This window comes from Aricia agestis, chromosome 12 (genome assembly GCF_905147365.1).
Source record: "Aricia agestis chromosome 12, ilAriAges1.1, whole genome shotgun sequence".
Classification (NCBI taxonomy): Eukaryota; Metazoa; Arthropoda; class Insecta; order Lepidoptera; family Lycaenidae; genus Aricia; species Aricia agestis.
The window spans coordinates 1996519-2018839 of record NC_056417.1 but is presented as its reverse complement, the minus strand read 5'-3'; the positions used below and the strand labels follow the sequence as shown (position 1 = coordinate 2018839).

The 22321-nt window shown below is 40.5% G+C and overlaps 1 protein-coding gene across 1 annotated transcript; it reads right to left on the bottom strand.

Moving 5' to 3' along the window:
- Window positions 1-1570: 1570 nt before the first annotated feature.
- On the bottom strand, window positions 1571-4654 carry LOC121732453 (pancreatic triacylglycerol lipase-like). Its single transcript, XM_042122330.1, has 3 exons — window positions 4484-4654; window positions 2580-3125; window positions 1571-2112 (listed from the first exon to the last, which is right to left on the bottom strand). The coding sequence occupies exons 1-3, from the start codon at window positions 4584-4586 to the stop codon at window positions 1760-1762; spliced, it is 1002 nt and encodes a 333-aa protein (XP_041978264.1). The 5' UTR covers window positions 4587-4654; the 3' UTR covers window positions 1571-1759.
- Between the last annotated feature and the right edge of the window lie 17667 nt (window positions 4655-22321).

Sequence of the window (22321 nt, the reverse complement as noted above, 5' to 3'; positions counted from 1 at the left end):
TGGTGACTTCGGTTTCGTGAGAAGTATTCTAAGCATATGCTACCAACAAGTAAGATTTTGAACCGAGGTATACCTGGTATACCGTGGTTCGGAAGGTGCTGAGAGAACTCCTGATTCTTTATAGATACAAGTTTGGGAGTTTCGGCGTTGTTTTAAGAACGGAAAGCATATGCTTCTATGCAAATTACATTCATCATCAACATCGTCATCATCATCACTACCATATTATACCATGTTATTGGTAAGTACTTTTCATAGTCTTTTAGATCGAGACTCGAGTTTGTCAAGCGATAATTTAAAAAAATCTATACCTACCTAATATTATAAACCTGAAGAGTATGTTTGCTTGAACGGAATCGGAGGAACTACAGATCCGATTTAAAAACTTATTTCAGTGTTAGATAGCTCATTTATCGAGTAAGAACTATGACTATAGGCTAAGACTAATACGACCGAGGAAAAACGGGGGAAATATTAGAAATTACGAACTACTGGAGCAATTTTTATGGCAATATTTGGCACAGATATAGAGTAGACCAAGTGAAGGGAGTAGGGACATAAGAGCTATTTTATGGGAAAATGTACGGTTTCCGTAAAATTCCTAATTTACGCGGGCGAAGCCGCGCGGGACATCTAGTTATATTATATTTAAAATATATACTTAAGTAGAATATTTTAAATATATTAATTATATAATTAAATATATTTATACGTGGGAGAGCCATGCTTCGGCACGAATGGACCGGCTCAACCGAGTGAGTGAGTTTACCGGAGGCCCAATCCCCAACCCCTTTCTCTTTCCTACCCTCCCCTATTCCCTTCCCATCCCTACTCTCCCCTATTCCCTCTTAAAAGGCTGGCAACGCACCTGCAGCTCTTCTGATGCTGCGAGTGTCCATGGGTGACGGAAGTTGCTTTCCATCAGGTTTTTTTTTTTATGAAATAAGGGGGCAAACGAGCAAACGGGTCACCAGGTGACCCGTTTGCTCGTTTGCTCCCTTATTTATAAGTATATATTTAAAATATTTACATACCTTTCATACCTTTTACCTTGAATAAATGTTTTTGCACAAGGAGGATCGCCGGGGACTTTTGAGGTTTTATTTATAATGGTGTATTTAATGTCTGTACCAATTTTCAGCTCTATGCGAATTATTCCGAAGTCAAATGTTTAATTGCCTGGGGTACTTAACCTTAGCCCATTATAACATTTATATTTTACACGATGATTCCAACATCATTTACGTTCGCAAATTAAAAAAATCCTTTGCCGCAAAAAATAGGTAAGTACAGAAAAATTAAAACGTTTAATTTTCAAGTACCAAGATCATTAAATTTCAACAAGGACCCTCGAAATTGGCCGAGTCTAACCAGGACCGCGCTCATTAGCGGGCTTGTGTGTGTGCACAGTAAACACACACTTGTTTGCCGTAATTAAGAGATTTAAGTTCATATGCTGTGTTTACAAGGGCTCCGCGTCGTTTAACTGGTCCGTTTTGTCCGCTGACTATGTTGAAGTGTAGTAATGAAGGGTTTTTAGGGGATTGGCTTGACAAATTAAACATTTCTGTCCTTTTGGTTTATTTTCCAGGTCATGGTAGTTTCCCCAAGATTAATTATACCTACAATTTTGATCTAAACCTACCGCATGCCTCTAAAAATAATGCTGAATGCTTAAACAAGTTTTCAAACGGCCAGGAATGCCCTTCCAACTTGTATATTTTTTTGTGTGAGCGCTCCATACGAACCACCTTGGCTGTTACAGTTTTCTCAATCGATACATATCCGTCGATATATAGAATACTCCCGTCTCGTTTCCGGGGTTCGAATACCCTCCGATAGTCACTTTGTTACCCGAGCACTTTCCGCCGGAGAAGTCTTCGTAAGAATCGCAGGCCCAGGCCAAATAATACTTCGGATTGTTGACCGTCTCCGCCCAGTACTTGAGACAGGCTTTGTGGCTACACTTCGCCGAGTCTGATATGTCCAGCCAGGTGGAGCATTCGCGTTGGACGCGGCCGTTGTTGATGAAGAAGTCCGTGTCGGCCAGGACGCTGGTCGAGCCCAAACCGCCAGCGTTGCAGTGGTAAACCTCGACGTAGTCCGCTAAACCTGGAATAAAGTGGAATAAATGCTGGTAAGGTGGTGGTATATTCTCGAAGGAGCAAGGCGAGTATACCTATTAGCTAATACCGCTAGATAACTAAAGTGAAATAAATGCCGGTCGATTGGTGGCTTAAAAGAAGCATGAACTATAAGGTAATATACTTACACAATTAAACTAAATTGAAGTGAGATTTTGCGTACCTAATTTTAAGTAGAAGTGTTTATTAGGTAGAAGTGTTATTTTGAAAATTGTTGCACTTTTGTGGACCCAACGGGCGAGAGTTTAGACAGACCTTTTACATGCCCATCCGATACATTGATCACTTTTTTGATAAGCCTGCTAACCACGGGATCGAACCCACGACGGAGAACCAAGCTTTAAGCCATAAAAGACTACTGATGCGTTTCGAATAGCTTCGATAAAGTAAGTAAGTAGTGGACTATTGAATTATTTTGTTAATTGAAATGCTTACCCTTACGAAGTTGGTTTTCAATGAAATCATTGGAAAAGCATGGACCAGCCGGATCTATACCAGTCAGCCTTGATATCGTCTCCCCCGTCCTGTCTGTATACGTTTCTGCAGCATACCCTATCATATGGGCTCCCAAACTGTGTCCGAGAAGTTGCATATTGGCAGGCAGAATACCCTTACTTCTGAACTCCACCAGCAGATTGCCAAGAGCTCTGCCAATGTAATAGGCATGTAAAACAGCGCGTTCATAACTCTTGATTCTGCCCCCTTTTGAGGAGGTGTACTCCGAATGGTCCAAAATCATGAGATAAATGTTAGGAATATCTTTGAATGCTGTCCTTACGATTTCCGCAGCAGACCTGCTGATGTGAGACTTGTACCCTGGCACGAAGACTATCAGTTTCCTGGTGGTATCCAGGTTGTATGTGCTGGTAATGACATGGCTGGCTAAATCGATTTTGCTGGTTAGATTGTAGTTGTTCTGGAAGTCGTAGAAGAAGACCTGGGTGTCGTCCACATTGAGATTAAAAACTTTGGTGTGGTCACCTGAAATAATGTTAATTAAGGGTATCAAATGTATGAAAGAGATTTGCCGTACTAAATTTTTATAAACGCAAAAAAATATCTGTTGGCTTATTGATTCTTTCTTAACTTAATAGTTGGGGAGGGGAAGAGGGGATTTCGGGAGTAGCAGCTTGCATAGGCTTCCGACATGACTGTGTCTAATTATCATGGTATAGAAATCAGATTTCTCACGTGGTGGGTATAATTTTGTTTTAATATTGAAATGTCGTCGGGGATGTTGAGTATACCCCAAAGAAGCTTCCATATAAAGCACTGACGATTCTAAGGCTAGGTAAGCCTGTAAAGATATTTTAAAATATAAAAAAATAAATCTTCATATTTTCTAAACTAAGCTTCGCAGATATTTTATTTTAATCTAAACTAAATGATTTAGTCCTTGTTTTCTAAAGTATATTTATAATTTACCTAAATAAGCAATTTTCTGAATATATTTTCTTTTTCAAAACTTTAAAATGGCTGCAGTTTCTGAACCCACCGCTAAAATAAAAAAAAACGCTCTTATTATTTTTTTATCAGCTTTACCTAATGTACAAAACCTACTAGGTCTCCATGACGCTCGAGTGACTACACAAATAGCACCCTCCCCTCTTCTACTATGTATAATTATTGTCATTGAACCATTAACTGCCCCTTCACACTACACTATATAGTACATTATACAATATACTTACATACCTAATATTATATTTTAGTAAACTTTCGGACTTATAATATTAGTGTCACACTACCACACTAATATTGTAAATGTAAAGGCGAAAACTTGTGATTTTGTATGTTTGTTACTTCTTCACGTCGTTAGCCGTTTAGGCTAAAGAAAGTTTGGTATGGAGTTAATTGATACTCTGGATTAAGGACATAGGCTACTTTTTTCAGTACGAAAATATCACAATTTATTTTCCCTAATAAACCGCGGGGGCACAGCAGCTAGTGAATAACATTTACAACAATATAACGTTACGACACGGAAATCGTAACGTACACTTTTGTTAGCCAAAACACTACGTAATCTGCCCTTATTCATATAATTGCTTACTCATTAAACCGTATTGTTTACAAGTTTGCGAACAAAAGAAACGTTAACATTTTCTTTGTTAACACACTCCACTGTTATTAAAAAGTGTATTTATCTATCTCTGTCACGCTTAAGCGGCCCAACCGATGTTGATGAAATTTGGATTAAAGATAATTTGAGTCCTAATAAAAGATATAAAAAAGTGTTTATCAAGGAATATGTACGATTCTTGGTAGATAAACGAATTTTCACGCTAAGTTGTGAGAAATCTAGTATGTTCTTTAAACTACCATTGTTAAATACTTACATTTTATCCAATCAGAGTACAAAATCGCTCCAAAAATACCATTTGCAGCACAGTAAATAATATTAATTAATATAATAAACACAGACAAAACACGAGTCGACATATTGTGGAGTGAACTATGACATTGGATGATAACATCTTATGACGCGGCATGGAAGGGATAAGAATGAAGTAAAGAATTCAATGCACTGTACCTATTCGTTGCGGTACAGTACTTTGAATGCGTACAAATAAAACGGTGTTACGGAAAACCGGTGTAGGTAATGCCACAGATTACTAAAGGATGAAAAGTATCGTGTAAAGTTTTAAAATATGGATATTTTTATGCTAATTTTTCAAGGTACGACGGCGACCTATGCTATGGCTTAGATAAATCCATAGCATTGGTCTTTACTTAGAGAAACCTTTTTTTAATTCAATAACTCATCATAATATTTAATAATTACGTTATTTGTCGAACCAAATAACCATACTTTAGACAATATTAATTCTAATCCTCTTTCAATCCTTCACAATAATTGTGAAGGATTGATGATAATTATTATCAAGTTGTAAGGAGAGATTCAGCTAATGATAAGTGCAACTTAGTATAAACAGTTTAAATGAATGGGATTAAACTTTTTCAAGTTAACTATCAACTCGTTAAATGGTCTGAAGAGGCGATAAAAGTTCTTCCTACTTTACATCAAGTTTAGCTAAGACTTAGGGTGGGTTGCACCAACTTACTTTAACTATAACTGTAACTTTAACTATAACTTTAAATACAATGCAAAATGTCAAATCTTTGGTTAAAGTTAAATAACCATTAAATCATAGAGCTCGACAAGGCTATAAATGCACGTGGCGAAAAAAGGAACTAACGCTATCATCATACAAAAACGCCATTTTTGACAGTTCTCCTTTACCAGCAGCGCCCCCGCTCACGTTCTTATAAAGCCTTGTCGAACCAGCAACGTCTTCTGTCAAATTCTGTGGTCAAAGTTAAGGTTAAAGTTAAATTAGCCTTACCTATAACCATAACTTTGACCATAACTTTAACTTTAACCACGCCTCTGGTGCAACCCAAAAGAGTCTCTCTCGCAAACTATTCAGGTTAGAAAAAAAATTTTGTATCAAAATATTAATACGGTTTACAGATTACATCTACTTACCAAGTTTCAATAGTATAGCTTTTATAGTTTCGGAGAAAAGTGGCTGTGACATACGGACGGACAGACAGACATGACGAATCTATAAGGGTTCCGTTTTTTGCCATTTTGGCTGCTGAACCCTAAAAATATTACTAACGTGCATAAATGCTTTTAAGCCTAGCACAAATGCCCTCGAGATTAAGCAGAAATCCCGTATCAGTTATCTCACTTTAGTGTAATAATTTTAGTTTATTTTCAAGTGCGTTAATAAAATCCTCTTCGCTGCGCTCCTTAAGCCAACCCACCACGCGCACGCGTGGACGTGCATGGGTTTATTTCTTTGACTTGACACAATTCGTACGTAGCGTGTGCGTGGGTTGCAGTGGACACAGTCACATATATTTTCTTACAAAGCGAAGCTTGACGCACGTGGGTAGCCTCTGCGTGCGCCGCGGTGGGTTGGCGCCTTTACTGTCTGCGCTAACCCTAAGGATCAACTCTCACTGGGCCAGAGTCGAAGCATGTCGAAGCGTCGCCACGCGTCATGTTTTTTGCCTACAGGCTACAGCATATTCATCTCTATTTTTCTATAATAATTATTATTTAAGTACAAATTTCTGCTCTGAAACGAGCACGTACTATAATATGTTCATAGCAGAGATTTGTACTTAAGGCCCTCCCCCTTTTTTTTTTTTTTTTTTTTTACATGGGGAAAAATGCGTTACGCATCCCCGGCGGATTGGGGACATCGGCCGGGGTATGTGGGACTCTCCGAGGAACTACCCACTAAAACCCCATGGTGCTCAACTCACCGCTTAGGCAAAGTTACGGGCACGATCAACCCACCGCAACTTTGCCAACGTTTGTCTGTGTCAGACCATCAAAACATGCAGGCTTTTCTAGGTCGCCTCGCGAGGTGGCCTAGAAAAGCCCACACGGTGGCCGCGATGTGCAGGAGCACCATGCGCATCACGGCTCTCTCTGGAACTCGGTGTAATGGGCGGCGGTGTCCCCACACTACCACCCCGAGTATCCTAAGGCCCTCCCCCTACAATTTACCGTTTTAGAGTCTTATTACTTAACTCAATATTCGAAAGCTACAAAATTATAATAAAAAAATACATAATCTTCAGCATATTAACATTCCTTTCACCGTTATCAATTTCCTATTTTTGTTTATTATACTCATGATATCAGCTTCTAAAGTAATACCAATTTATTTAAATTCAAGCATTATACATTCAGCATCTCCTAGTATATTTTACAAATTACGTTTATTCAAAACACACGCCAATAGATGGTCAATTTCACCTACATATCTATTCGCCGTTTGATTTTTTTAGGTCAATTTTGAACTAAGATACTTAAATGTAAAAAAATAGGATTTTGGTGCGATCTCGGCTACGCGGCAAATGTATGGTCAAGGTCGTTTGCTCAGGGGATGGCCTTAAATAATAATAGATCGAATATGCTTTGGCGAAAAATATTACGCATCGCTTCGACTCCTAGTTTGAGTCTAGTCTGTGTGTCGCTTGAGTGTGAGTTGAGCCTTAGGCCCACATGCGCCAGTCAGGGTTCAATTTAACCCCAGGTTAACTATGTCCGTCTCTCTCATTCCTCATATTTATAAAAGAAAGCAAATGAGCCCCCTAGACGAGCAATTTTATTGCGCAATATCACGTATTATGTAATATTTTTTTTTTATGAAATAAGGGGGCAAACGAGCAAACGGGTCACCTGATGGAAAGCAACTTCCGTCACCCATGGACACTCGCAGCATCAGAAGAGCTGCAAGTGCGTTGCCGGCCTTTTAAGAGGGAACAGGGTAATAGGGGAGGGTAAGGATGGGAAGGGAAGTGAAGGGAATAGGGAAGGGTAGGGAAGGGATTAGGGTATGGGATTGGGCCTCCGGTAATCTCACTCACTCGGCGAAACACAGCGCAAGCGCTGTTTCACGCCGGTTTTCTGTGAGAACGTGGTATTTCTCCGGTCGAGCCGGCCCATTCGTGCCGAAATATGGCTCTCCCACGTATAGATAATATTGACTGTCTAGGGTTGATATAGAACATCGCGTGCCTTCAATCTAATTCTCATATAAACTGTTCAATAATATTGAAGCGTGTTGCACAATACATTATACAATTGATCGTCTAGGGCCCGGCTAAGTAAAACAACTAATGCGACAGCTAATGGGAGGTAAAATGTGACTTTTCAGCTGGTAGCACTTTAGCTAATATTGACATATTGAGCAAAACAAATAGAAATATGTAATATACACTGAACGAGCTGAAAATCTTAAACGTATATTTAGATTTGGTTGGATGTAAAAAAATAAAAACCATTTTATAAAATCTGATATTGTATTTCTGATTCGTCTTTTACAAATAAGTTATTTAAAATTACATGATTATTGACTATCCATTACAAGTAGGTACACACTGTACAACATCATAATATAATAATAATACTTAAGATTAAAAATCTCACTAGATCAACCTAACCAAAATATAAGTTAAAAAGTATGTGTAAGTGCATAGACTAAGGAAAATATACGTCTGTGGTCAGTGTACACAGTATAGAAACACCTTCGGGGCTTAAAAAATATTTGTATATTGTCCAAAAGTATTGTACTTTTAAACAACAATCAGAAATGGGAATTAACACTATTTACAAAACAGGACATACAAAATAGTAGAGCAAATATCCTAAAGAAATATTCTAAAAGTAAGTATCTGAAATGGAACGGATAACATGGATGTATCACACTATCACACTAAAGAAAGAATTTGAAGAATTTATTAGTCAAATCCAAATTCAAAATTCTTCAAAAAGTTTTGATTATTAATAAACGATGTTTTTCTTTAAGCGCTACTCAAATCAATCACAAACTATACGTCTTACAAGTTACAACACATCATTTCAGTTTAAAATAAGAATGCATTTATTTTTAGCATCACAAGTGGTACAGCTGCTAGTTTAGACGATAATATGTTTTGCATTAGATACTATAATGCTGTGTGATGCCAAAAGTTTTTGAGAGCATTCACTTGTAATGTAACATTATAGATCCGTTAGCATTACATTACAATACTATCTCCCTGACTGACGAGCATTCGCGTGTAATGGAACATTCGACTGTGAGCATTCCATAGCTAGTTGATGTTACAAGTTGTATCAAGATATTACACACTGTATCATTACAAGGTGCGCATTGTAATGCTCGGTTTTGTATCAGTACAAGGTGCGCATTGCAATGCTCGACTCTGTAACGTTACATTACCAGCGAATGCGAAATACATTAAAAGTGAAGAAGTATAATATATTGTAAGAATTGGTCACAATATCAACTTCTAGTTGTATCTCACTCATCTCCCATTTCCTACCCTTAAACACTCGTCCATGGCTACTCTCTGGAAGTGTTCCGACCGACTCCCAAATCCCTACCGACAACCTCTCACTGTGGCCAAGACACCTTTAGCCTAACTACAGTCACCTGAGCCTGGGTGATTGACAGTGAGAAAATCAATTTATTCTCTTCAACTATCCGCCTGCTACCTTAGGTCTCATGGTAGCAGGTTTGCTGGACTTATTAAATATATTTATATATCACAAAAATCTATGGTTAGGGCTAGAACCTTAGGGCATTAGGGTGGTAGGTGTTAGGGATCCTAGTGCTAGGGTACAGCTCTCCCCCATAGTAACGTGAAACCTTATCCTGGGTTTTACAGATATAGAGCAAAAAAAGGACAAAAAAATCACTTTTGTTGTATGAGAGCCCCCCTTAAATATTAATTTTATTTTGTTTTTAGTATTTGTTGCTATAGCGGCAACAGATATACACAATCTGTGAAAATTTCAGAATTCTAGCTAAAGCGGTTCTTGAGTTACAACCTGAGACAGACGGACAGACGAACAGACATCGAAGTCTCAGTAATAGGGTCCCGTTTTTACCCTTTGGGTACGGAACCCTGAAAATAGCAGCAGCAGCTAAATAGGCATTCCACGACCGACTGTAGCCGATAAATCAAATGCCAGGCGTTCCACGATCGACTTCAGCCAATGAAAAAAATGCCAGGCATTCCACGATCGACCACAGTCAATGAAATAAATGCCAGGCATTCGACCAGGCAGGCGATCGACTTCAGCCGATGAAATAAGTGCCAAGCATTTCACGATCGACTTCAGCCGATGAAATAAATTCCAGGCGTTCCACAATCGACTTCAGCCCATGAAATAAATGCCAGGCATTTCGCGATCGACTTCAGCCAATAAAGTAAATGCCAGGCGTTCCACGATCGACTTTAGGCAATGAAATAAATGCCAAGTATTCCACGATCGACTACAGTCAATGAAATAAATGCCAGGCATTCCACGATCAACTTCAGCCGATGAAATAAATGCCAAGCATTTCACGATCGACTTCAGCCAATGAAATAAATGCCAGGCATTCCACGATCAACTTCAGCCGATGAAATAAATGCCAAGCATTTCACGATCGACTTCAGCCAATGAAATAAATGCCAGGCATTTTACAATCGACTACAGCCGATGAAATAAATGCTAGGCATTTCACGAACGACTGTAGTCGAATAAATAATAATTAAATAAACACAAGGTGACAGGTTACTTATGCTCAAGACAAATCTATAAAGCAAAATGTGAGTGGGGTTTATTTAACAATGCAGACACAAACTACGGAACCCTAAAATGTAGAAGGAATTAAAATAAGCGGGGGGATTGCTTAGATGCAATACACATGACGTATATTATGTGAACAGTGTTAAGGGCCAACTCAAAAAAGGACATTACCCAACTGCCACTTGTTCCTAGTTTTCTGGAGCAGAATCAGCAGAGAAGTTTGTCTCCTTACAGGAGCATACAGTTCAGTTCAACCATTATAGTCTAGAATATATCGATCCTATATTCAAAGGTGTGTGTAAATCTACTATATGCTCTACATATTATGACAACACAATGTGGATATATGCATGAAATAGAAATATTACATGCCACAATACGGAAACAGCTCCTTTACATGTATGTAGACCTAAAGGGCCCAGTCAAGATGATGTTAAGGAATCATGGATATCTAGCTCTTATGTACCCTTAACAAATCTTGAGGGTGTTTATAGGGATTTCCAATATTGTGGGGATTTATACTACATGACTAAATCAGGGCACACATCACCCTCACTATATTGATGCGGAGGAGTGCAAAACCTTCCCGTATGGTATCCCTGAGTACAATATCTTCCAGTGCAGTGAACGTTGAATCTCAGGTATACAGAACTATGTACTACTCGCGATGTCAAGACGAGCTCTTCGAAGTACATACGGACGCCAGTAGCTACGGTGTAGGGGCCACGCTCAGAGGCAATTTTTTGGGAATTCGCCTCACATCAACGGGTTACGGATAACTATGCACAACTCCGGTATGAGCAGAAATTTGTAGTAGATCAAATGAAAAAAAGTCTAGACCTTCTCCAGAAAGTCATAATATACAACATAAGGAATCAACGCATCTGTGAATTATCAGGAGCACAACCTTTCAGCTATCAGCAAGACACATTTATAAGAAGATCATCTCATGAAACGCAGCAGCTCAAGACGTTCAGCACAACATCGTTACTGCAAAAATCAATCAATATTTGGTGTGTTTTGTTGTCTTGATACGGTAGCGAATCGGCTCAACCTCCCACAAGCGGGTCGCCCCGGAAGAGTTGAGACAACACGCATATACTGTGAAAGACTATTAACACCCTAAATATATCATCCGTCATCATGCAGGAGCTACTGGCACGTCAAATTTCTATAATTGAGGAGATCGAGAAGATCCTCATCAATTATAAAAAGAACTCCGCAGTTAGAAAAACACCGGAATACTTTCAAAAACGCATTGCGGCAATAGACAACTTGTGGGGTGAACTGCAGGGAGTCGAAGACAAATCATCAAAATATTTCAAGAAAGACATCTACTCCGAGGTTAAGCATTTTTATACAACATTAAGAGTCACCGTGATATCGGACTCTGAGAGGCCCCCGACAAAAAAATGATTTTCGTTTCACCGAGTCACCAAACAATTAACATCACGAAAATTTAACCAAACAAGTCATTGTACTTCGACAAAATTGCTGACATGAGAATTATCAAGGACCAATGGACTCTCGTCGCCTACTACAATATGACATCATATTGGAAGAATATAGAAAAAGATATACATAACTTAAGCACAACGTGCAACGAAACAAAATTGACAAGATTATGCACATCTACTTTATCTCACTTCATTAACGAATTTGACGAAATTGAGCACTACAACAATATGATAGTAAACACGGAACCTTATCATCGATCAAAGAGAGGCCTAATAAACGGCGTTGGATACATAGCTAACACACTTTTTGGAGTGCTCAATGACTAGTTCGCCGAGCAGTACCGAAGGGATATAGAAATTTTACATCAGAACGAAGATCACCTTCTGAATCTAATGAAAAACCAGACATCGATAGTTGAAACGGAAAACAATAGAAAGCGGGACACCCTCCATCAGAACGAGGAAAGTGGTTCTGTTCATGAACAACAGCTACGAGAGCAACCGTTGGAAACAAGAGAGTCGCCATATCACCAGGGCTGGCTCTCATTCTCAAAGGTTACATTTACCTCATGCTGTAGAGTATCAAGAAAATTTGAATCAATATTTAAAATATTCTAAAAAACGCGATCGGACTAAAGTAATTCAACAGCGTCTTAGAGAACGAACTCAACATCAGATTGAAGTACAAAATTGAAATGTAAAAATGGGCAAAAATAAATCAGATATCAACTTCTAGTTGTGTCTTATTCATCTCCAATTTGCCTCCCTTTAACACTCGTCCAGGGCTAAGCTATGGAAGTGTTCCTACCGACTCCCAAATCCATACCGACAACCTCTTACTGTGGCCAAGACACTTTAAGCCTAACCACAGCCACATGTGCCTGGGTGATTGACAGTGAAAATATCATTACCCCCCCGACCCAAAGGAAAGTGGTACGACAAGAAGATCATATGATAAACGCATTCCTGGAATATGTAGCCGTACTAGAGGCCAACAAGACCATCAGGATAAAGGAATGCGAAGACATCATGAAGTCGTACCAAAAAGGCAAAGATGACCTCCTACAAATTCAACTAGAGTAGGCCCACGCAACGGTCGGTATAATAACAACACAGCGACCGTCCTTAGGGGACAAGACATGACCACCCATATGGCGGCGTACAGCGCCACCTCAGAAATATTCCTCCTGGACGAAGACCGGACCAAAAGGAGAGGACAATCCGTCTTTAACAACCCGTCTCGCGACCCCATCGTCGTACTCGTAACCACCAGGGGAACAGAAGTATGGCTGGAAGATAGGATCCTACAAACATCCTAGATCCTGTCCGAGATAGAGCCCCCCGACGAATGGACCACCATTAACCAGCTATTTGCCACGCTGAATTTTGAACATTATTTTCATTATTTGAACGAAAATATCCTTATTAAAAAAATACCAGCCTAAATCTTGTTTAAAAATAATGTAATATACACTTATTTAGGTACAACATCCATAGTATGAAAAGCCATAATTTCGGTTTTGAACAAGAAAGGCCTTTACTTCCTTAGTTATGGCTTTTCTGTTTAGTATGAACATATTCTTAATATTTTATTTCATAAAGAGAAACAGGAAAGTTGAAATAATTAAATAACCCCCTGCAGTATTACAAAATTAAATATGCAAAAAGAAGGATATATTTTCTTTATACATAATTCAAAAGCAAGTGATATCAAAAATTTTAGCCAAATAGTTTAAAAACGAAAAAAATAGCATGAACCGGTTTGGCGTAGATCCACGTTCCGGCATATTATGGGATACTGTGTGGATCCGCGTTCCGGCACACGAAAGGTTAATTACCTGGATAAATGGAGTCCCGGGTTGCGGGAAAACGACGTGGATAGTCCAAAACTTTAATGCCGAAGAAGACGTAGTAGCTACAACAACAATCGAGGCAAAGAAGGACCTTGTAGAGAGAATCCGGGAAAAGGCAGGCCACGAAGCAACGAAGAGAGTGCGCACAATCGCATCTCTCCTAGTAAATGGTACGAAGGGACTCGAAGACCTAAAACGCAAGAGGCTGCTCGTGGATGAAGCATTAATGAGTCACTTCGGATCCATAATACTGATGGCGCAGATCACCAAAGCCGAGAGCCTGCTTTTAATAGGGGACGTAAACCAGCTCCCCTACATCGACCGCGACAATCTCTTCGAGCTCTACTACTATCGCCTGCATCACCTCGTAGACGTCACTGAAGATCTTCTCTGTACACATAGGTGCCCGCAAGATGTCGCCATGGCGCTCAAGCAAATACACAAGGGCATCTACTCCTCAAGCAACATCGTCAAGTCCCAGGCAATTACACCCACGACCGGGACGGAGATCCCTAAAACTGACACCAACACCTTATACCTGACTTACACACAGCTCGAGAAGTCAACTCTGAGGAAGTCAGGTTACGGAACAGGAGAGGCCTCAAAAGTACTCACAATACATGAGGCCCAGGGATTGTGTTACAAGAGAGTATACGTCATTAAACACCAGAAGAGGAAGTTGCAGCTACACGACAGTGCATCACACGCGGTGGTTGCCCTGACGCGTCACACGGAACATCTAGTCTATTACACCGACGACACGGATGACGCGCTGGGCAAACTCATAAAGGGAGTGATTGAAACACCTGCTAAGGCCATCATGGAGTATAACGCCAAGATGGCTATTAAGAACCGGGACCACACCACATCAGACAACTGGTCTCAGCTGAAGAACCATGACGGCTACAAACCAATGATGATAACAAACACCGGAAATGACAGCCGCAGCTCTGGCCCAGAAGGTTGAGCGGCGAAGGCGCAACAACACAGCGCCTCTGCCAGCTCCCGTCCCCTCCAAGGGCTGTGGACCAACCAGTCCATCGTGGAAATACACTCGGCTATCAAGAACCGGGACCGTTACACCTGGCCCACGTGATGCAGCAGATGACATCAAGAGGGAAGATCAAGCCATCGATGACAGCCCCGTCAAGCAGATGGCATCCGATACGATGACCTCAGCCACAAACCAGTGGCCAACCACACGAAAATGACGGCTGTGTGCCCAGACCAGTCGGTGGAATCGGAAAGCCCATTTACAGCCAAGCGATTCCACCGGCTGTCTGCCGGCGGACACGACACTAAACGGTAACTTTTGCCATCCCAGGAACTCCACCCAGCTTTGGTGACCCCTCAACACCCGAGCCAATGCCACACCACCAAAAGGCAGAGGGTGGAGCATCACAAACCTGAAGGTATCGCGAGGTGTCGGATCCGCCGACAATTAAATGGGAAACATAGTACCCATCCCTTCACGGAAAAATTTTTTTCGACTATAATAATATGTTGAATTGTATAACATCTTTTTTGACCTCTTCAGGGAAATTTTTACGACTATATTATGTAGAACTGTATAACATATTTTGACAAAACATTATTTGAAATCCGACGCAAAACGATATTATAAAAGAAAAGAAAAGAACATATTGAAATTGAAAAGAAAATAAACAGAGCACGGGCCACCTAGGCCTGTGGAAAAAAAAATATCATTACCATCTTTTAAATCCTTCCAACTATCCGTCTGCTACCTTAGGTCTCATGATAGCAGGTTTCCTGGACTTATACTTTCCAGAACAAAGACAAAACCAGGGAAAGTGGACTTCAACCATCCCCAAGTTCTCCAGACCTATCTTGGCTTGCTCTCGTTACTAGTCAAAATCATAAGAGAAACTCTTCGTCACCAGATTACAATGGCATCTCCTACCTACACTATATAAAAACCAGTCTGATTTCACACCGCAACGCGGAACCGAGGACGTCCTTTACGACCTACTGGAATATATCAAAGCAGAAGTTAAAGCTAAAAACGCATACTGCCTCATTTGGTGACCCATGAATTAATTTTGGCAAGACTGCGAACGAAAAAATTGAACATAAAATACTAGGTGAGAACCGTCACGCGGCGACCATTTTCCAAGTCCGCAAATATGCTTGATTCGTTATTGAGCTTGTGCAAGACAGACAGAAGCAAGCTAGACGAACTGCAAGCATGTCATAAAGTGACGTTAGGTATTGTAAGAACATGAACTGCAGGATGGCAACACCGACGATGCGGGCCGAGCGGGTACGAGCCTCGCATCGGCGCCATTCGTGTCCCGACAAATCCCAACAAATCCCGACGGAACGGCGTAGGCGCGTTTCGCGGTGACTCGGGCAGTCTCGCGCCCGCTTCCATTTACGAAAGTTGCGAATTGTGAACCTAAAAGTTTTAATAAACTATTTTAGAATAATAATTGTTGTTTTTAGTCATCTCTTTCAACTCAGAAGTTGGATTGAACTCAAGTGCCAAATTGTGTGTTACATGTGTGTGTTCCATGAAAAATGAAGGAAAAGAAAAAAAAGAAAGTGAACGCAGGTTGAAAGAGGTAGAAAGCCACCGCCTGCTAAAACGTGTGGCGTTCCTCGAGAAGTGCCTCGGGAGGGACCCCGATGATGGCGCCGTGACTCCGCCGTTGCCCCGATCGGATGAAGCGGCATCGACTCCACGCGAGTTTGACCCAAAAATCTCACTGATAAGTATGGAGATTTGGCTGCGAAAGGTAGAAGGCATCTCATCAATGTATGGATGGGATGAAAAAACAATTATATTTAATTGCAGCTCAAAATTAAAAGATTATGCCAGACAGTGGTACGACCAACTCGCCGGAATTAATTTATCATGGGCCAATTTTAAGTCAAAACTTGTCGCAGCTTTCCCGATCCATAAAAGTAGATTGAATATGCTGCGACACCTTGTGAATGTTGTGCGTCCTAATGATAAAGATTACATTCAATTCTACTACGATAAACTAGCGCTAGGTAATGCTTGTGAAATCGCGCCATGTTTGATTACCGAAGCAATCATCGGTACTATAGGCAATGAACTTGTCGAAATCAGTGCGATATCGGCGGGTTGTCGCGACCCAAGTACATTATTGAATTATTTATCGTCGCGACGATTTCGGCAAGTTCCAAGAAGATTTAAAATTCTTTCGTAAATACAAATCAAGATGGAGTCAAATGTGGACTCTGTAAAAAGCGCGGCCATATTGCAGCGCGCTGTTTATTCAAATCTCGCGACAGAGATACGGCTCTCGTTACCGTGTGCCCGGTATGTAATAAAAGGGGCCACAATGTGTCCGGTGTCCAATCAGATAACTCGAGGGTAGTCGTAGAACAGACCGCCCGGTGCAAACGAAGACGTCGCGCTCCTGCAGTCCCCTCGTGACCACGGCCGAAACGTCGAGAAAAAGTGTGTATTCGTAGTAGCATTACTACTTGAATAAATCGCGTTAAGTCCCGATTAAAAAGTTTTAATTATAATGCAACGCGAAAGTTTAAAATGTTATACAAATTATTTAAAGATGCGTGTAGTACTGTAATAAAGGAAAAAAGGGGCGGTAAAAGCAAACAAAAGGGGCGCCAAATTATTTCAGTACTATCAGCACCATGGGCACCGAAGAAATCTCGCCTAGGGCGCTGGTAGTGCCAAAACCGGCCCTGGGAATGGCCCAAGTATCAAATGGTGATGGCCGCAGTCGACTCCAAAGGGGCATCTCTCCGGGATATCCTCGAGATTTTCACCTATACTGTTACCGAGCGAGGAATCGAGGCTATCCTTGGATTCAGGAAACACTTCATGCAAGTAAAATGTGGGAACAAGTTAATATACTGGAGTAGGCTAATTGCAGACGAATTCCACTGCGATCTACATTCTGATCATGGTCGGGTGTTAGCCTATGCTCTAGCCTATTTCTTGGATAAAATGGTGGTTCCAAAAGAGGTGGGGAGCTAAGTGCACCACCGCCCAACAGAGAGCAGGAAGAGAAACCGCCATGAGGGCTCTTAGGATGGCCCCAGGAAAAGAGCACTCTCTGCAAAGATCCACTTGCTATTAAAAATATGATTGTTCTTTAATAAAAATGGAACTTTTAATAATTGCACTTTCACTCATAGGATGGGTTAACTGCTTAGTGGTGCCATCATCTCTTAAAATTGACATGCACCCTGTTAAACCCCATGAAATGATATGCAACATAGGAGTTCCAACTAGGGTTAAGGATGATTTGTCTTGTGAATATGTTGACTCCAAAGCACCGTTAATAGACGAACACAAGGTGACGGGTTACTTATGCTCAAGACAAATCTATAAAGCAAAATGTGAGTGGGGTTTATTTAACAATGCAGACACAAAAAATGTAGAAGGAATTAAAATAAGCAGGGGGGATTGTTTTTGGCGCATCCACACATGCCGCCGGCTTTCAGACTGCCTTGCCACCGAATCCGGCGGCATGTGTGGTTAGCCGGCGGCAGGGCCGCCGATCGTACTGCCGGTGCAAGCCGGCGGCATGTGTGGATACAGCATAAGATGCAATAAAATCTTATAAGAAGGGCCAACTCAAAAAAGGACATTACCCAACTACCACTTGTTCCTGGTTTTCTGGGGCCGAATCAGCAGAGAAGTTTATCTCCATACAGGAGCATACAGTGCAATTCAATCATTATAATCTACAATATCTCGATCAAATATCGATATTCAAAGAAGGTGTGTGTAAATCTACTATATGCTCTACATACTATGACAACACAATGTGGATAGATGCATCAAATAGAAATATTACATGCCACAATACGGAAAAAACTCCCTTACATGTATGTAGACCTAGGCCACAGTCAAGATGATGTTAAGGAATCATGGATATCTAGCTCCTATGTACCCTTAACAAATCTTCTGGGTGTTTGTAGGGATTTCCAATATTGTGGGGATTTATACTACATGACTAAATCAGGGCACATATTTAATTATCCTCACTATATTGATGCGGAGGAGTGCAAACCTTCCCGTGTGGTATCCCTGAGTACAACATCTTCCAGTGCAGTGAACGTTGAATCTCAGGTATACAGAACTATGTACTACTCCCGATGTCTCGACGAGCCCTTCGAAGTACATACGGATGCCAGTAGCTACAGTGTAGGGGCCATGATCACCCAGAAGTTCGATGGCAAGGAACACCCCGTCGCCTACATGAGTCGCTCACTCACCAAGCAGGAGAGACTTTACGGCATCACTGAGCGTGAAACGTTAGCTGTTTTAGTAGCGTTAGAACATTGGCGCTGTTACTTAGAAAACATCTGTACACGTTCAATATGGCCTTATGCCTGTGCTTAAGTCTTGTTTTTATTTCAAAAAATGTGAACGCCTGTTCCTCACATAGCATGATTACGATCTCAACCTATCAACGCTTAGAGAATAATCAAAAAACTACCTGCAAAATAAGGGAAACTGTGGAAATGTTATTACCAGGTTAATCTCAAACATTGTGTCTTCTCATGAAAAAGACAAAAGATGTTCTAGTTGGATCTTTCAGAGTGGACATAAATAGCGGGAAATTAAAATGTGAAAAATCATCTAGATACTTCACTTTTATGGGGAAATCTAAATCTATGAGTCACGGTAATTGCGATAAGAGAGATTACTGCCCTGATGGTTCTAAATTCAGCAAAGACTCATCGATGAGGGATAACATATTTCCAGTCTCTCAGGGTAAATTTAAGATCCACTCCTGTTCAGCTGCAGAATCTTGTTGGGCAAATGGGTGTATAACATGCTCTTCTGGCTGACAAGATCTAGAAGGTCAGTCACCACAGACTACATACCACGTAGAGATTCAAACGCTTCATTAATACTCCATCTAGATTTAAGCGAGAGGCATTTTTTTGGAAATTCGCCTCACATCTGCGGGTTACGGATAACTATGCACAACTCCGGTATGAGCAGAAATTTGTTGTTGACCAAATGAAAAAAAATCTGAGAGTACTGTGTAACTGAGAGTCTTCTTAACTATAGTTCATCATCATCAGCCAGCTCCGTGCTGAAAAATCGCGGTTCATCTGGTTCGTGAAGGGCCGGTTAGCAACTTGCAGTCGTTTGATGGGCTTTATTGCATTATAGTTCGTGACATTTATGAATATTTACACATTAATGGAAAGTTGACCTGGTGCTGCAGCATCACCTGGTAATCAATAGGATACCCAAATCCTCACCAACTTAGAGCAATGGTTTCGTGTTTGGGCCCATTTTAATTGCGACAACTAGTAAGACGTAGATAACCAATAAATTTTTGCATGCTGCTGCTGCAGCATCACCTGGATTATATAAGAGCCGAGCTCCATATAAACCCAAAGTGGAGGTTTCATGTTTGGACTCATATTAACGGCCTCATCCAAAAGGACATTCCTAGATGGTATTCATTGGGATATAATATGATACTGTTGATAGTAATTTATATTCTGCACTATAACCAACACAAGTTTAAAAAGCATGAAATAAAATTAAATTAAGAAATTTAAAAAAAACCCCGCCAAACAACTTTAAAAAGTAATGAAATAATATATTTTACTGACTTTAAATTTAAATAATTCCTAAGTGTAAAGTGATATTTTAGTCCATAATTGTCGTCAAGGTGTGTCGGGGGACCGCTAATGTAGATGTTTAAATTCACATAACATTATAGTTTAAGGGTCAGTTTTCAGCGAGCCAAATCGAGACAATCAGTGACATGGCGATACAAAAAGCAAAAGACACTGTTGGCGGTCCCCCGACACACCGTGACAACAATTATGGACTAAAATATCACTTTGCACTTAGGAATTATTTAAATTTAAAGTCAGTAAAATATATTATTTCATTACTTTTTAAAGTTGTTTGGCGGGGGGGTCTGTCTGACGACGATCGTCGAGCGAGCTGGAAATAATCCTGCAAGGACAAAATCCAAAAAAAGCTTCGGGGCAAGATGGATTAACGGCATGCTATCAAAAGTGATGAGAAGTTGTTCCTGGCAATAGCAAACAAATGCCTAGACCTAAAATAATTCCCAGAACAATAGAAAGTAGCACACGTATACATACTCCGGAAACCAGGCAAAGAGGACTGCACCCATGACCCATCCCAAGTCCTACAGACCTATTGGCTTGCTCGGTACGGGGAAAAATCATAGAAAAACTCTTTTTCACCAGATTACACTGGCGTTTCCTACCTACACTACACAAAAACCAATATAGTTTCATACCGCAACGCGGCACTGATATTAAAGCAGAAGTTAAATCTAAAAAAAGATAGTGCTGATGATTTCATTGGATATAGAGGGCGCCTTCGATAACGCGTGGTGGCCTGCTCTGAACGCTCAATTAATAAAAAAGGGTTGCCCCAAAAACATCTACAGCCTCATAAGGTCACACGGTCACAGTCACATCGGCAACCCCCGGCAACACCTCAGTCACTTCAGTTCGGTTTTGTAATTTCCGCAATTACTTTTGTTTAATGAATCCTCTCGGCAAGCAGCAAGCAGGGATTGTCAATTTGAAGTGCGTTAAATTGTTTTGTTTTACTATTACTAGGAGTCATAATATACGATGCTAGGAGTTATATTTGCTACAGCAAAATAATGCTTAATTGTTATTGAGCTTTCTAGTATACTCATTGAATATTGGAGATGGTGGTGTGATTCAATGATCTAAACAATAATTAAAGGCTAAATTATCGATTAAGTTCAATAGACTTAGTGCATATAGTTAAGTACAGTGAAATCTATAAAACTAGTGATTATACAATATTCAATGAAATTACATTGGAACTGTTATGGATCTGGCAAATGCTGGTATGGTTCAGAATGTGGTAATGGTTATGCACTGAATAGACTACAAAAAACAGTTCAAACCCACATAGTTATGGATGTCATTTTACTAGTGTGTCATGTAATGGCATGTGCACGCATGGTGTATCGTGTGTATGGTACCAATGGGAAATTGCCCCTAATGTTAATGATTAATAATTTATTAATGTTAATTGTAGAGAAATCCCACTGTGAAATAGAAGTTGCTATGTCAAATACATGTACAAATTGCCTTGAACAACCAAAAGCAGTTTTTTCATCTTATAACATTGACAAAGAGGATGCACTTGATTATCTATCTGTACAAGAGTACGCCCCGCGCAGTCGACACGACAACATATCGCTCCACGTCGGAAATTCGTTAGAAATAATTAAAGTCGTGCAATATTAGTGAAAAGTGCAAAAAGTGATAGTAAAGTGTACTGTCTAAAAGCACAATTGAAAACCAAGTGATTGGAGGCCTGGTTCCGGAGTTATTGAAGCCCAACTTTGAAGAGGAATAACTTCCGGACCAAGTAAGTCTCCCAAGAGACAATATAACATCCGTCTCCACGCTGCTGAGACCTGCCCAGAGACATATCATTCGTCCCGCTCCGTGAAGGGGTTTGGCCGCTATCAAGCACCAAAAATTTTTCGCGAGGTTTTGGTACGAGTGGAGCATTCTTCATTGATTTGACCCAGCACATGTGCCGAGCTGATTGTCACCCCCACTCAAATTAGCTTTCGAGCCATAACTCGGCCATACAAGCACCTGCAACTTCGAGAGAGGGCTCATTATAACCGGGAAAAGATTCTCCACAAATTGACCCCAACACATTTGCCAAATTCCATCCAGGGACCCAGATAAAGGCTCACCCCCACCTTAGAAAAATCCATTATACTATGGCAATCT

Coding starts and splice junctions, on each gene's coding strand:
- LOC121732453 (XM_042122330.1), bottom strand. CDS start 4,586: ATGTCGACTCGTGTTTTGTCTGTGTTTATTATATTAATTAATATTATT. Junction 3,126..4,483: donor GTACTCTGATTGGATAAAAT/GTAAGTATTTAA, acceptor ACATTATTTCAG/GTGACCACACCAAAGTTTTT. Junction 2,113..2,579: donor TGAAAACCAACTTCGTAAGG/GTAAGCATTTCA, acceptor ACTTTATTCCAG/GTTTAGCGGACTACGTCGAG.